Consider the following 14,424-nt stretch of genomic DNA (forward strand, 5'->3'; position numbering starts at 1 on the left):
GGTGAATAATACTGCAGCAGCAGACACAGACCTTCTCTTCCTCTTTGATAACAAGAAAGTTTCCTGAGGCTCAGGTGGCCTTGCGTCCTCATCCAGAAAGTGTTGGCTGCATCCGTAAGGACTCCTCTGGCATGAATATGAAGGGCGGGGCGGGGTCAGTGTTGAGAGGGGCGTCTGTGTTTTGTGGTCTGTATCGTGCACAAAGAGTAGAGGGAGCTTTTGCGTATTGGGACTGAAGAAGCAGTAAATGGACTGTCATTCATTCAGTTTATCAGAATAACTAAAAAAGGGAGGTGTTTGATTATGACATGCTAGGGGAGCTGCACAGGGGTTATCCAGCTCTAGACTTTGCAGGCAGTAGCATGCCCCTCAAAGGAGCAATGTTTTGGTCTGTTTTGTGATAACACACTATTCCTGCTTCACGCTGATATGTCCATTTCCCTTTCTCCCACCTCCTCTGTTTTCAGTTCAGGATCCAAAGAAGAATCTCCACTTTTTCCAGTTGTGGAAAGTGTGGGGTCAGATCTGGTACACGATGCGGATGCTGAAAGAGGACTGTAATCGGCTTCAGCAGGGGCAGCGAGCAGCCATGTACGGTGGCCGTTTCTCCACAATACTTATCTCTGTCTTTGTGCGCTGGTGGAAGGGAAGACAGAAATGGGACCCTGTTGGAATGGGGAAGCCCGTGATTGGAGCTGTATGCAATTCATGAAAAGTGGAGAGTTAGCCCTTTGGCACAACTGCATTTGTCCTCACCACTGTCTCAAGTATCTGTTTTGGATGTAAATGAAAGCCTGGTGGATTTCTACTTTCAGAGGCTAATAGGACCTTCTTGTCCTTGCAGGATGAATCTGTTGCGTTACAATAGTACCCTCTGGAAGATGAAGAATTCTATGGCCTCCCTTTCTCAGCAGCTGGAAGCAAAGCTGGACTTCTTTAAAACAAGCATCCAAATTGACCTGGAAAAGTATAAAGAGCAGATTGAGTTTGGAATTAGTGAGTATAGCATCTGGCAAACGGGTCTTTTCATGACTCTTATCCTCACAAAAACACCTACCTCCTTCTCTGTGAACCTGAGAAAGCCAGTCACTCTTCTTTGATTCCTCTAGCTTCTGAGAAGCTGCTGTTTGCCTGGAAAGAGATGGAGCAAGCTGTGGAACTTTGTGGGCGGGTATGTTTTTAAATCTAACTGCTAATCATAAAGAGGTTTGTTTTTGTTATCTCTCCCCTCCTCCCCCTTTAGCTTCATTGTCCCTGCCTTAAATAGAAACCCCTTGTATCTGCCCTGATGTCAGATTTCACATTGCCTTGGTTTGTGTGGCACAATTTTTGTCCATTATTAGTACTACATGAAGCTTGTTCTGTTGTAAGGGTTAGGGGGAAACGGGAGATCTTGGTGAAGCCCCAGAAACGTCTTGGAATTTCCTTGAATTGAAACGACTCGTTTGTCTTTGGCCAAGGCTGCTGTTTGCATCTTGTTGGTTTGTTTAGAAATAAGAATGAGAAAGGAAGAACCAGTGTGAGTGTGAGTGGTAGTGTCTCTAGGTATGAGACTGTTGTGTTGCTTATGTTCTACCCTGCTTTCAGGAAGATGATGTGGAGCAGGTAGTGAAGAGGATGATGGCCCTGCAGACAGACATCGTGGACCTGCAGAGAAGCCCGCTAGGTCGTAAACAAGGAGGAACACTGGAGGATTTGTGAGTTGAACTACCTTGAGCTTCAGATGCAGGAGTGTTTCTGGCTAAGCTTACTCACTAGACGACAGTGAAAGGGCTGTTTCTTCCACCCAAATTGTGGGGGACTGGGAGCACTTTAACACTAAAGATGTTTTTTGACTCATCTGTCATTGTTCTGAAATGGCAGACAGGTATAGAAAAGATTTGAGTTCTCAAACTATTTGTTCCATGTTTTGGTTCTTTGGAAATCCTTTCCTTTCCTGTTTTTTTCTTCTAGAGAAGAACAAGCCAGAGAGCTGTACCGAAGACTCAGAGAGAAGCCAAGAGGTAAAAGACGCTTTAGCTCAAGGTCAGCTTGCTTTGTGTGTAACTTTGGAGATGTAGTAACGTTCATTGAGAAAACTATCTGACTTCTAGGCCTGCCCAGACACTAGCAGCACATGGGCTCTCCTGGATTGCCTTTTTTCGAGAGGGAAGTGTCTTGGTTTAGGAAGACAGGTATCTGCTAGGTAAAATTACAATCAGAGGCTCTTTGGCAAAGATTTGGGAAATAGGAATAGCAGTTCTTTACTAGTATGTAATACAAAGCAAACAAACACAAAAAAACTCTCCCCCCCACCAAACAACTACAGCATTAATGACAAACGACAACAGTACCAAGAACTTTGAGGGCTTTGTTTCACAAAACCCAGGGCAGTTTGGTTTCGGTGTTCCTGCAGGATCTTCAGAGCACCAAGCTGGAACAGTGGAAAAGTCCTGGGCTGGTCGCTGGGATGGCAGGGTGTCCCGGCAGCGCAGGGGGTGCAGGGTCACGCTGCAGCAAGAGGAGCAGCGCTGAAGGAGCCGAAGGCGAGGCAGAAAGCGGCCCAGCTTCTGCGAGTGGCAGAGAAAAACTCAGGATTCAGGTTGAACCGGTGATAGTAGATTTCCCAGGACTGGATCTCTTTGGCTACAGTGAAACTTCTCCAGCCAGCAACAGCTGTTCTCCGCTCGGCGTGCTTTGCGGCGGCTGAGCTCTTCGAGGAGCGGCAGACACGCGTCTCCCCGAACGCCGGAAGCAGAAAAGCACGCAGCTACCTCAAGCTTTGTCTTTTACTTGCGTTATCTCCCCCTTCCACCTTTTGTCCACCTCTTTGTTTCGGTTAAGTACTCTCCAGTATCCAACACTTGGTCTCCTTGGTAACTTGTGGGGAAAAAATTCTTTAGAGGAAAAAAAAAGGAACAAACTTAACCCCCAACATTATCCACCTCGAATTTTTTTCTTATACTAACATATTACATTGAGTTTTAATTGTTAAAAATACATATATATATGCAAATATGGATACAGCTACATTGTCATGGGTAGTTCACTCTAAAACAAGGTCTCCTTGAGGTATGCATCGGGTCTCTCTATCCTTTTGCATTACTCACCAGGTGCAACCTGGTCTCTGAGCGAAGACAACCCCACGGATGGGATTGTCTTTGCTGGAGGCAGGATTAATCCAAACAGTTTTTCCCAGCATACCTCTCATGTGTACTACTGGAACCGTATTTTCGTCTGTCTTTTGCAAGGGTTCAGATTGGGCAGGACTTGCTCGGTTGGTGGAACCTCGAGTGTTCACCAACCAGGTGGCCTTTGCTAAATTAGTATCCCAATTCTTAAAGGTTCCCCCACCCAGTGCTTTCAAGGTAGTTTTAAGCAGGCCATTGCACCGTTCAACTTTTTCGGCTGCTGGTGCATGATAAAGGAATATGGTACACTCACTCAATGCTATGTTCTCTAGCCCAGGTGCTTATAAGGCTATTCTTGAAATGAGTCTTATTGTCTGACTCGATTTTTTCAGGGGTGCTATGTCTCTACAGGACTTGTTTTTCTAGGCTCAGGATGGTGTTCCGGGCAGCAGCATGAGGCACAGGGTAGGTTTCTAACTATCTAGTGGTGGCTTTTACTGTGGTTAGCACATAACGCTTGCTCTGGCGAGTTTGGGGAAGGGTGATGTAGTCAATCTGCCAGGCTTCCCCATATTTATATTTGGACTACCGCTCACCATACTATAAGGGCTTCACTCGCTTGGCTTGCTTGATTGCAGCATATGTCTCACAGTTATGGATAACTTGAGAAACACTGTCTATGGTTAAATCCACCCCTCGGTCTTGGGCTCACTTATAGGTGGCATCTCTGCCTTGATGACTCGAGGCATCATGGGCCCATCGGGCTATGAACAACTCTTTTTTGTGTTGCCAATCTAAATTTATTTTTGACACTTCTATCTTGGCAGCCTGATCTACCTGTTTGTTGTTTTGGTGTTCCTCATTAGCCCGACTCTTGGGAACATGGGCATTTATATGGCGGACTTTTACAGGCAGCTTCTCTACACGAGTGGCAACGTCCTTTTATTCATCAGCAGCTCAGATTGGTTTTCTTTTACGCTGCCAGTTGGCCTTTTTCTACTTTTTTAGCTAGCCCCACAGAGCATTGGCTACTATCTACGAATCAGTGTAGAGGTAGAGTTTTGGCTACTTCTTTTTTTTTGCAATGTCAAGGGCTAATTGAACAGCTTTGAGTTCAGCAAGCTGACTTGATTCTCTGTTTTTTTCAGTGGCTTCTGCAACTTGTCGTGTGGGGCTCCATACGGCTGCTTTTTACTTACGGTTCATTCTTACGATGCGACAGGAACTATCAGTGAAAAGAGCGTAGTGTGTTTCTTCTGCTGGCAGTTGGTTGTACGGAGCAGCTTCTTCAGCTCGTGTCACTTGTTTTTGCTTTTCTTTGTTCGTGAAACCGAAGTTTTCTCTTTCCGGCCAGTTTGTAATTATTTTTAAAATTCCAGGGCGATTTGGGTTTCCAATACGGGCACGCTGTGTGATGAGGGTAGTCTATTTGCTCTATGTGGCATTGGTGGCATGGTGCGTGGAGGGAGCCTTTTTTTAAAACATCTACTCCAGCACTGGTAGTCGGGGTGCCAAGAGGAGTTGTGCTTTTGTGCCAATTATTTTTGAGGCGGCTTGAACTCCTTCATAGGCGGCTAAGATCTTTTTTTCTGTGGGAGTGTAGTTGGCTTCAGATCTTCTGTAACTTTGACTCCAGAAACTCAGTGGTCGGTCTTGGGTCTCCCCTGGCACTTTCTGCCAAAGGCTCCAGGACAAACCGTTGTTCCCGGCTGCAGAATAAAGCACATTCTTCACATTTGGTTTCGTCTTGACTGGGCCAAGGGCTACTGCATGAGCAATCTCTTGCTTGATCTGGGCAAAGGCTTGTTGCTGTTCAGGGCCCCAGTGGAAATTGTTCTTCTTGTGGGTAACCAAGTAGAGAGGGCTCACGATTTGACTGTACTCAGGAATGTGCATTTTCTAAAAACCTATGGCTCCTAGGAAAGCTTGTGTTTCCTTTTTGCTGGTCGGTGGAGACATTGCTGTGATTTTATTAATGACTTCAGTGGGGATCTGCTGCTGTTCATCTTGCCACTTTACTTTCAGGAACTGGATCTCTTTGGCAGGTTCTTTGACTTTGTTCTTCTTGATGGCAAACCTGGCTTTCAGCAAAATTTGGATGATCTTTTTTTCTTTTTCGAATACTTCAGCTGCAGTTTTTCTCTACACAATGATGTCATTGATGTACTGTAGATGTTTTGGAGCCTCACCCTTCTCTAGTGCAGCCTGGATCAGCTCATGGCAGATGGTGGGGCTGTGTTTCTATTCTTTGGGGCAGCCGGTTCTAGGTGTACTGCACGCCCCTCCAGGTGAAAGCAAACTGAGGCCTGCATTTTGCAGCTAGAGGAATGGAGAAAAATGCATTGGCAATGTCAATAGTGGCATACTACTTCGCTGCTTTGGACTTTAGCTTGTACTGAAGTTTCAGCATGTCTGGCACAGCAGCGCTCAGCGGTGGAGTCACTTCATTCAATGCACGATAGTCCACAGTCAGTCTCCATTCTCCATCAGACTTGCGCACAGGCCAGATGGGGCTCTTGAGGGGTGAGTGGGTTTTGCTGACCACTTTTTGGCTCTTTAGCTCACGGATTATCTTGTGGATGGGGATCACGGCGTCTTGATTTGTCTGATATTGCTGACGGTGCACTGTCGAGGTGGCAACAGGTACTTGTTGTTCTTTTACTTTCAGGAGTCTCATTGCAGATGGGTTTTCTGATAGTCTTGGCAAGGTGTTCAACTGCTTAATGTTTTCTGTCTCCACAGCAGCTATTTTAAAAGCCCATTTGATTTTTTTAGGGTCTTTATAATATCTATTTTTGAGGAAGTCTATGTTTAGAATACATGGAGCTTCTGGGCCGGTCACAATCGGAAGTTTCTGCCACTCCTTCCCGGTCAGGCTCACCTCGGCTTCAATTAGAGTCAATTCCTGTGATCCCCCCGTCACCCCGGCAATGGAAATCGGTTCTGCCCTCACGTGTCCCGATGGCATTAGAGTACACTGCGACCTAGTATCTACCAAAGCTTCATATTTTTGTGGTTCTGATGTGCCAGGCCATCGAATCCACACAGTTCAAAAAACTCGATTTTCCCGTGCCTCTTCCTGGCTAGAGGCAGGGCCCCTCTAGCACTGGTTATTATTCCCTTCTTGGACATACATGGTAGAGGTTCCTTCGAGGGAATCTGACACAGCATTCTCACTTTCGTAATACTTGGCAGCTTGCTCATGGGAGGCTGAGGCTACCTTCATTCTAGTGGAACTCCCTCTGTTAACGTTTCTCTCCTTGAGCTCACGTACCCGTGCTGCCAGGACAGAAGTAGGTTTCCCATGCCACGCTCCCATGTCCTCCTCGTGGTCTCGCAAATAAAACCACAGGTCAGCTCGAGGGGTGTGCCCTCTCTCTCTCGCTGGGGAATGTTGGCCTCTGATTCTGGGGCCTGTGACTCGCACCGGTGCTACATGGGAACTGTTCCTTCTCATCTCCTCTCTCATTTCCCTCATCTCCTCTTTGAGTTCCTTCACCACCGCACAGACATGAGCCTGCATTGGGCCACTGATCATACTTTCATAATTTCTGAGCTTGTTGGCAACAGAACCTACTGTCTTTCGATTATCCTCGGCATTAATTGTTGTGATGAATGTGGCGTATTGAGATGGTCCATGAGTTGCTAGATTCTACAACATATGCCCATTTGCATTTAACCTTGTCGGGGTCATTATCAAGCTGTCCGATCCTCCTAAAAAGTACTTCCAATACTGCCACTTCTCTCAATCGTTGGATTCCTTCCTCAAGGGTCTTCCATCGCATTTTATTGTTGTGCTCTTGCATACTGTCTCTGTGGACAAATCTCTCTCTCACACTCATTAGAAGTCGTTCCCAAAGGGGAAGGGGCCTTTGCCTTTTTACAAATACCTGATTTATACCTGAGTCCTGGGTCAAGGGTCCCAAATTCCTTGCTTCAGCACTATCCAGTTGCACACCTGTACCCATAAGGTCCCAGACTCGAAGTAGCCAGGCTGTATAAGCCTCACGTCCTCGTCGTACAGTATCTTTTTGCAGATTACGTAGACTTTCATACGTCAGGGACTCAGTGATGATCTCAACTTGTGGCTCTTCTGTGGACTGTGAGGACTCTCTTTTCTTATCTTTAATACCAGGATCTGACAATTTCACTTTACACTTCCTTGTTTCCACAGGGGCGACTGCTGCTGGCTGTGTCTGCCCTCGTGGTTCAGCTGGAACCTGGACAGTTGTAACATCTGTGGGTTCCACTGCTGCACCATCAGTCTCCGCCTTCTCGGGGCAGGGGGAGGGTTTTTCCTGAGCTGGGGAAATGTACTCCCTCAGCATCTGGCCCATCTCTTTTACTAGAACTTGCACTCAATCCGGGTGGGTCTTTTCTGAGGCAGGCTGTGGGGAAGAGTCAGGCTCTGGGGTATCATCTTTATTTTGTGGGGTAGGTATCAGAGTGGTTATCCAGGTCAATCTTCCCTTATCTCTGAATGCTAAATAGAATACGCATATTAGCAGCACTAGCCATTGTATGATATCATTAGCATTCAGAGAGGATTTAAACCCTTCAAAAACTGGTGGGGCAGACCCAAAGAGATGGGTAAAGAGTTGGGAAAAAAAACTCCCCCGGTGTCATGTCTTTACAGTAGGTACTATTGTTAAAGTAACGCCAAAAACACACAGTTAGTGTACGATAGCCCTGAATCCATGTGCCTGCCTGTGGAGGATTTCGGCGAGGGAAGAATGCAATCAATCAATATGATTGGTAAAGCATTGTTCAACTTTATTGCTCATAACATCCGTTTTTATACTTTTCCCCCAAGCGTTTAGCATACTTGTCAAATTATAGTTGGTTAGCATACACTACTCATCTATACTTGATCGGCTATATCTAGTGTGAGAAGGTTCCTCCTCTTGACATGCTGAAAACTTTGTATACGTGCTTATTGCTATGCTCTATTAACCACAAGTTCTTTTATCTTTGGCCTGTGTCCGTGCTTACTGCTGTCCCAAGGACAGCTTGTCTCAGCAGCACGTAGGCTGCTAGCACTTGGTATCGGGCCATAAGGCCTCTAATGATCCGTGGCCTTGCTCTGCTAACCATTCTTCAACAATTCCCTCTTTTTTATTTTGTGCAGCAAACGCAGTGTGTCGAGTAGTTACTGTTTCTGCTATGCGATACATCATCTGTTGCAAGCAGCGAAAAAAGCAAGGTACAAAAAGGACAAGCAGTAAAATAACAGTCACAATATTGATTACATGTTGCAGTAGGGAGGTTATCCAAGGCCCTCGCCCGAAAGATCTTAGCCAATCTGTTAAAGCCAAGCCTGTGTCTTGCTGCAAATCACTAGTGAGTTCTTGCAACTTAGCTATTTGGGTATGAATTGACATGGAGTGATATCTCTGTACTGCCTTGTCAAACTGCCAGAGCAGTTGTAGGTTTTCTCTTGCCCTTAAGTCTTCAATTAAGTGTACCGCCTCTAACCCTGGCTGTCCAGTATCGATGTCACTCTTGCAGGGTCATTAGCAGGACGGATCCATTTACTAGGTATCCATTGGGGCCCTGTGGGGGTAAGAACACAAACATAACCTCTACCCATGTACTGAACCTCTGCGGGACCTTCCCATACTCCAGTTTTGGGATCTCGGTACATGACTTTAAACAATGGCTTAGTTGCTTCCTCCTTTACTCCCCCTGAGTGGATGACCGCAGGGGGCTCCGAGTGGTCCCCCATTACACACAGATAGTTTAATACAAATAGTGTTTTTGATAGCATGGTCTGCACATCCACCTCCTCCTTCTATTTTAACCGATAATCCTTGAGTGTTTGGTGGGCTCGCTCCACAATCGCCTGACCTGTTGGTGAATGTGGGATACCTGTGATGTGTGTCACACCCCACTTCTGTAAGAACCTTTGGATCCTGCTGCTCACATATGCAGGGCCATTATCTGTCTTAATCTGTTCTGGCACCCCCATCACCGCAAAGCAAGTAGTTAGGTGTCATACCACGTGGAGAGCTCTCTCTCCCGGCTGCGCTGAAGCCCAAATAAATTTACTGAAAGGATCAATTGTAACATGCACATATTTCAATCTACCAAAGGAGGATACGTGAGTTACATCCATTTGCCAGATCTGATTGGCTCCAAGGCCCCGTGGGTTTACTCCCATCCCTAGTCCAGGCCCATGCTGACTACAGAGAGGACAGGATCTGACAATACCACGGGCATCATTCAGAGATATGCGAAACTGTTTCTTTAGGCCTCGCGCATTCTGCTGAAAAGTATCATGAGCAATACGTGCCTGCTGAAATCCGTCTTGTGGTACTGCAACAGAAACCAACTGATCAGCTATGGCATTACCCTGACCCAAACCTTCTGACCATTTGTGGCTTCGAATATGCAAAATTGCAAAAGGAGCTGAGCGCAGCCGAACAGCTTGCCTCAGCTGTCTCAAAAGTTCCCATAACCTGTCATTCTTTATATCCTTTATCAATGCATCCTCAATCCGCAGCACTACCCCTACTACGTATAATGAGTCTGTGACAACATTTACACCCTGACCAGGCCAATTCATAATGATCCAAAGGACAGCCCTTAATTCTAGCGTCTGCAATGTGTCCTCAGTAGTCGCGTCCACGTGCCCTCCTCCATCCATCCAGATCAAGGCAGAGCGTTTGCTTTGTGATGTCAGGGCACGGTTGCCACGTGGTCATGGTGACATCGCAAGGTTGCCTTGGTGCCCGGAAGGCCTCAGGGGTGTCAGAGCAGCTCTTGGGCTTGCTCAGTGCAGGAACTTGGTCCTGTGCTTGAGGCTTTTGTCAGTGGGCAGCTGCTGACTGACAGGAGACTCCTTTTAGCTAGCATTAGAGCGCACTCTGCAAACTTGCACAGCAGTTGCCACAATGATTGGGCAACTCGCCGCTGCAGTTTTCACTGTTTATGGAGTTACTTATTCCTGCTATTTCCTGACTCACCTGGCAGGTAAGTAGAGGTTTTCCCTGAGTGTCACCTAACCTGGTTTTTGGTCTTCCTGCTCTTTCTTAGTGACTGAATTGATTTGGAAACAGAAAGGCCATTGGGATGCCGCTTGGGTAAAGCTCCTGTCAACATGTTCAGCTCAAAAGGGGGTGTGTGTAGCCAGGGCTGTGCGGGCAGCATTTGCAAGGGAACCTGCAGGGGTTGCATTCCCTCCGTGGGAGAGTCTGTGGCAGCAGAGTTTGCCAATTCCTCCATTGCTGGGTCAAGCAGGACAACTTTGAAAATGTAGACTGGGAGGCCTTCTTGGAAGGTCTTCTAAAAATGCTCTGGTTGTCTCCAGTTTTCTCTAAGCATCTGCTTCATTTTCCCTTGCCCACTGCAGGTCACCTGAGCCGGGTATTCAGAGGTGCTGATCCCAAGGTGAGTAAGGAAAGAACATTTGATGTTCCTGGTGTTTAAGAATTGTGCAGCAAGCTGTGAGCTTGGCCTGTGGCAGTAGACTGTAGAGGGCCAGCTGAGTAGGCTGCAAGAAAATCCATTTCCATGTCTGCAGCAGCAAGAGCAAAGGCATCACTGCCTATTTCCTAATTTTCCATTCCAGAGCTTTAAAAGAACTAAAAGAGAAGTTTTGCCAGAGAATGTGCTTCCTGAGAGTAGTCAGGGGGGAATATGTAATTTGGAGCAATTTGCAGTGTCCAGTTGAGTCAGCCCATTAGAATTTAGTCAGAGTGACTTAGAATCCCCTTGCTCTCCAAGTTGATGATTTGTGCCCTGCATGTGGCTGACAGCATCTTGCTAAGGGCTTGCATTTGAAATGGGATCTGGGGCTAATCTCTGCCAGCCACTTTTCTTTCTGACACAAACTCCTTTGTTGTCTCAGGTCTCCACAGGCTCTTCTGTTGAACCTGCAGCAGCAGCAGTGTTACCTGAAGGCACCTGTGCTGGCCAAGCTGTGCAGTGGAAGCCGGGCAGTTCGTTCATCTCCAGCACTGACAGGGCTTCTGCTCAGCAACAGGAGATGGAGGATGATGAGGATGAGTCCCTGGAGCTCCTGAGTATGTCTTGTGTCTTTCTTCTCTGAGGGACAGTGTATGTGTGCACGTGTCAGCACAGCTGGACCCAATGATTCTCCTCCCTTTGGTGTCCCAGGAGCATTTAGGGCTCCCCACAGGAGAGGCTGTGCTCCAAGGCAGCAAGAGAGTGCTCTGGGTGTTCCCGCTGCCTCTGAGGGCAGCTTGGACGTGCCTGGGGTTTGCCTGAGCTTCCCCAGCTGCTAAAGGCAGAAGCAGGGGTTGTCCTTGCATCAGCAGAAGGCTGTGAGCTAGCAAATGATCTGGGCAAGTCCTGTGTGCTAGTGGCCAAACTGGATAGAATAGTCAGCTTCCTAAATTCTCCTTAGACTCCTGACTTCTCATCTGCCATCCGAGCAAAAAAAACCTTCACGGAGATTGATTGGTTTTGGCATTTTGTCTTTTGGTTGTGGTTTTAGTTTGGGGTTTTTTCCGGATTTTTTTTGGGTAGAGATTTTTTCTCCGTCTTGAAGGAGCTCTTCTGCCCCATGTGTCTTAGTGGCGTCATTTTGATGACTGTTCTTATTTACCACTATTACATCTGCAGGGTTTTTAATGAGAATATTATGTATTTGTCAGTGAGGACTCTTTGGAAAGAACATCAGGTGACAGCAGAAACAGAGAGCAAGAGCTGGTGTTTGTGGGCCCCCAATGAAAAAAACCAGATCTTTTTATTACAATCTGTATTTCATATCCTAGTTTTGTTCCTAGAAAGATACATCCAAGAGACATAGGCCTGGGGCATGATCAGATAAAAGTGCACTGTAGGCATTTCTCAGGAGTGAGCCTTCAGCGCCTCTGCTGTATATTCCTCAGATCCATGGCACTTTTTCCTACCTGATTCCCAGTCATTTCCATGACTGTTAGAATGTTACCCACTGGCCCAAGCCCTGCTCAGATCAGTCTCTAGGAAAACACATCAAGCCCTTTGTGATTCTACAGCACAAGTCATTGAAGCTGCTTCTTGCCCAGAGCAGCTGCCGGTCCTGTGCCCTCAGATAAGACCTGGTGGGGCTGAGAAGAGAGCCCAGCTGACTCTCTGTCTCCCGTCACCTGTTGGCACAAAAGGGCACTGACGTGCACCTGGCTGTGTCTGCTCTCCAAGCCAATCCTGCCGTGTCCTCAGTGGGGGCACCAGCTTGGAAGGGGCTGGGTGTGGCCGTGCCTTCTTGCCATTGCTTGTCAGTGCTGATGCCTGGGCTTTGGCAGCTTTGTGGCGGTGGCTGGCCTGGCCCTGAGGGCTGGTGTGAGTGCCGAGGCTGGAGCCTTCCTTAGCTGGGAGAGTCCCGCTGCCGGCCGGCCGCTGCAGCGCGGAGCTGCCCCGAGGCAGCAGCCCCTGCTCTGGGCCGGCTCCTGCACGGCCTGGGCTGGGCTCACAGAGGGTCAGCATCTCCTCTGGGCAGCTGTCCGTGTCCCGCCGGCACCTGAGGAGCACTGCTGTCCCTGCTGCCCTTGCCCGCTGCGGGAAGGTGGGCACGTGTGCGGGGCTGAGAGGGCGAGTGCAATGGCAGGGACTGATCCCTGCTGTCAGGGGGAGGAGAAGCAGTGTGGTTCTTCACGTGGGCCACGGGCAAGGGCGTCTTCCAGCTCAGCCTGCTCATCAAGGGTGAGGGTCCTGCTGCTGAAGGCCCCTTGGGATTGGTTAGAGCATGAGCTGCTTGGGTTTACAAAGGGAAAGGCATTCCTTTGGGAAACTGCTGCAAGGTGGGGAAGATGCCCTCCTCTCCTGGGAATGCATCTCCCTGTGCTTTGTTTGCTGTCAAGAGATCTCTTCAAAGGACTGTAGAAATCAGTGCTGGCCTGCTTGTACTGCAGAGCTGCCTGTCTTGTTGCAATTCTTGCAGTTTTTGTTGTTACGCAGCTGGCCACAAAGGACTCAGAAGGCCAGACTGTACAGCCCCAGCAGGGCTGGCTTTTGTATCTCCTGGATAGTGGGATCTCTGCTTTCAAGTGAGCATCTTGCATTTTGTTTCCCTCAGGGCAAATGGCGAGCATGGAAAATCCCCGAAGGAAATACATTGAAGAGGAAATTGTTGGCAGAGGGTGAGTCCAACCACAGTTACTTGTACGCAATCATGGGGCAACGATCTGCTGCTGGAATATCTGTCAAGGGTGAAGTCAGGCAAGCTGCAAACATATTCAGACACTGGGGTTAGTCTGCCCCATCTCTCAGTACCGGCCAGAATTTGGAAGTGTGGTCAGAAGGAATTGTCAGACACTTGGATTTCATTGCCAGAAACAGCAACCACCCCTTTTCGTAGCAGGCAGATAACTGTTTGAAGGAACATTTCTTCCCAAGAGTTTGCTGAAGGAAATAGTGTGATCAGGATAAAAACTGCCCAGTTTAGAAACTGAAATCCAAGACGAAAGAATCACCTGGCCTTTTGAGCTGAGGCACTAAAGCCCAGTGCTTCAGAAACAGGCCCAGTGCCCATGCACTGGAGAGGAAAATGCATCATCTGCCTTCTGGCAGAGCCCTCCTGCATGCTGCAGGTTGGAGGCCTTTCCAGCAGACATCTCCTGTCTGGGCTGGCTTTCACTCCAAGGTCTAAATGGCTTCTCCTTGCTTTGCTGCTGTTTTGTTTCTAGGGCTTTTGGAGAGGTTTGCAGAGCGATCGACACTGCCACAGGAAGACAGGTAAATGTCAAGAGCCCCTGCAGATTCTGCTGCTCTCCAGGGCTTTCCTCTCTCGTGTCAGCTGTGGCTGCAGCTGTGGCTAGAGCTGTGCTGCAAAGGCACAAGAAGCACAGACTGGTGCCAGCCTGCCAGCTGCATTTGGGACAGTCTTTGTCCTGCTCAGCTGCCAGAAGGAAGGCAAGGGGGGCAGCGGTTCCTTTCAGAGAAGGACGCTCTCCCTGGCTCTCAATTGCTCCAACAAAGGTGCTGCCTTGGAGCATCTCACTGCTCTCTGGGGCTACGGCTTCAGAGTCCTGAATTCTCATTTCTGGCTGCCAGCAAATTCATCGGAATGTTCCTGGCAGTTCCTTAGCCACCTGCAGTGCTGCACTTGGGAACTGCATGTAGGGGAGAGATCTGCAAGGCATCCCTAAAAGCCCCAAGCCCTGCCTAGGTCCCGAGATGTATCCACAGAGTACCAAGGCATGCATTTCTTCCTCTGAAGTACGGACAGAGAAACAGAGAGTGTGCTCAGAGCTTTGGGGGGTGAGAGTTGACACACCATTTTTAACAAGTGGACAAGGCAAAATGTGGTCAGTGGCCACGTGTCCTGGAACTGGCCCCCAAAGGAGCAGAGAAATGAGCTGTAGGAATGTCA

General features: G+C 48.1%; 1 protein-coding gene and 1 pseudogene across 1 annotated transcript; both read left to right on the forward strand.

Annotated features, from left to right (window-relative positions):
* The window catches only part of LOC136304163 (inhibitor of nuclear factor kappa-B kinase subunit beta-like), a 237,338-nt pseudogene that overhangs the window by 4,454 nt on the left and 218,460 nt on the right, over positions 1-14,424 (forward strand).
* LOC136304169 (inhibitor of nuclear factor kappa-B kinase subunit beta-like) lies at positions 513-1,732 on the forward strand. The gene is made up of 4 exons (XM_066207800.1): positions 513-591; positions 845-996; positions 1,110-1,171; positions 1,588-1,732. The coding sequence occupies exons 1-4, from the start codon at positions 536-538 to the stop codon at positions 1,699-1,701; spliced, it is 384 nt and encodes a 127-aa protein (XP_066063897.1). The 5' UTR covers positions 513-535; the 3' UTR covers positions 1,702-1,732.

This window comes from Chamaea fasciata, unplaced genomic scaffold, assembly GCF_029207755.1.
Source record: "Chamaea fasciata isolate MVZ Bird 193981 ecotype frontalis unplaced genomic scaffold, bChaFas1.0.hap1 SCAF_55, whole genome shotgun sequence".
Lineage (NCBI taxonomy): Eukaryota > Metazoa > Chordata > Aves > Passeriformes > Sylviidae > Chamaea > Chamaea fasciata.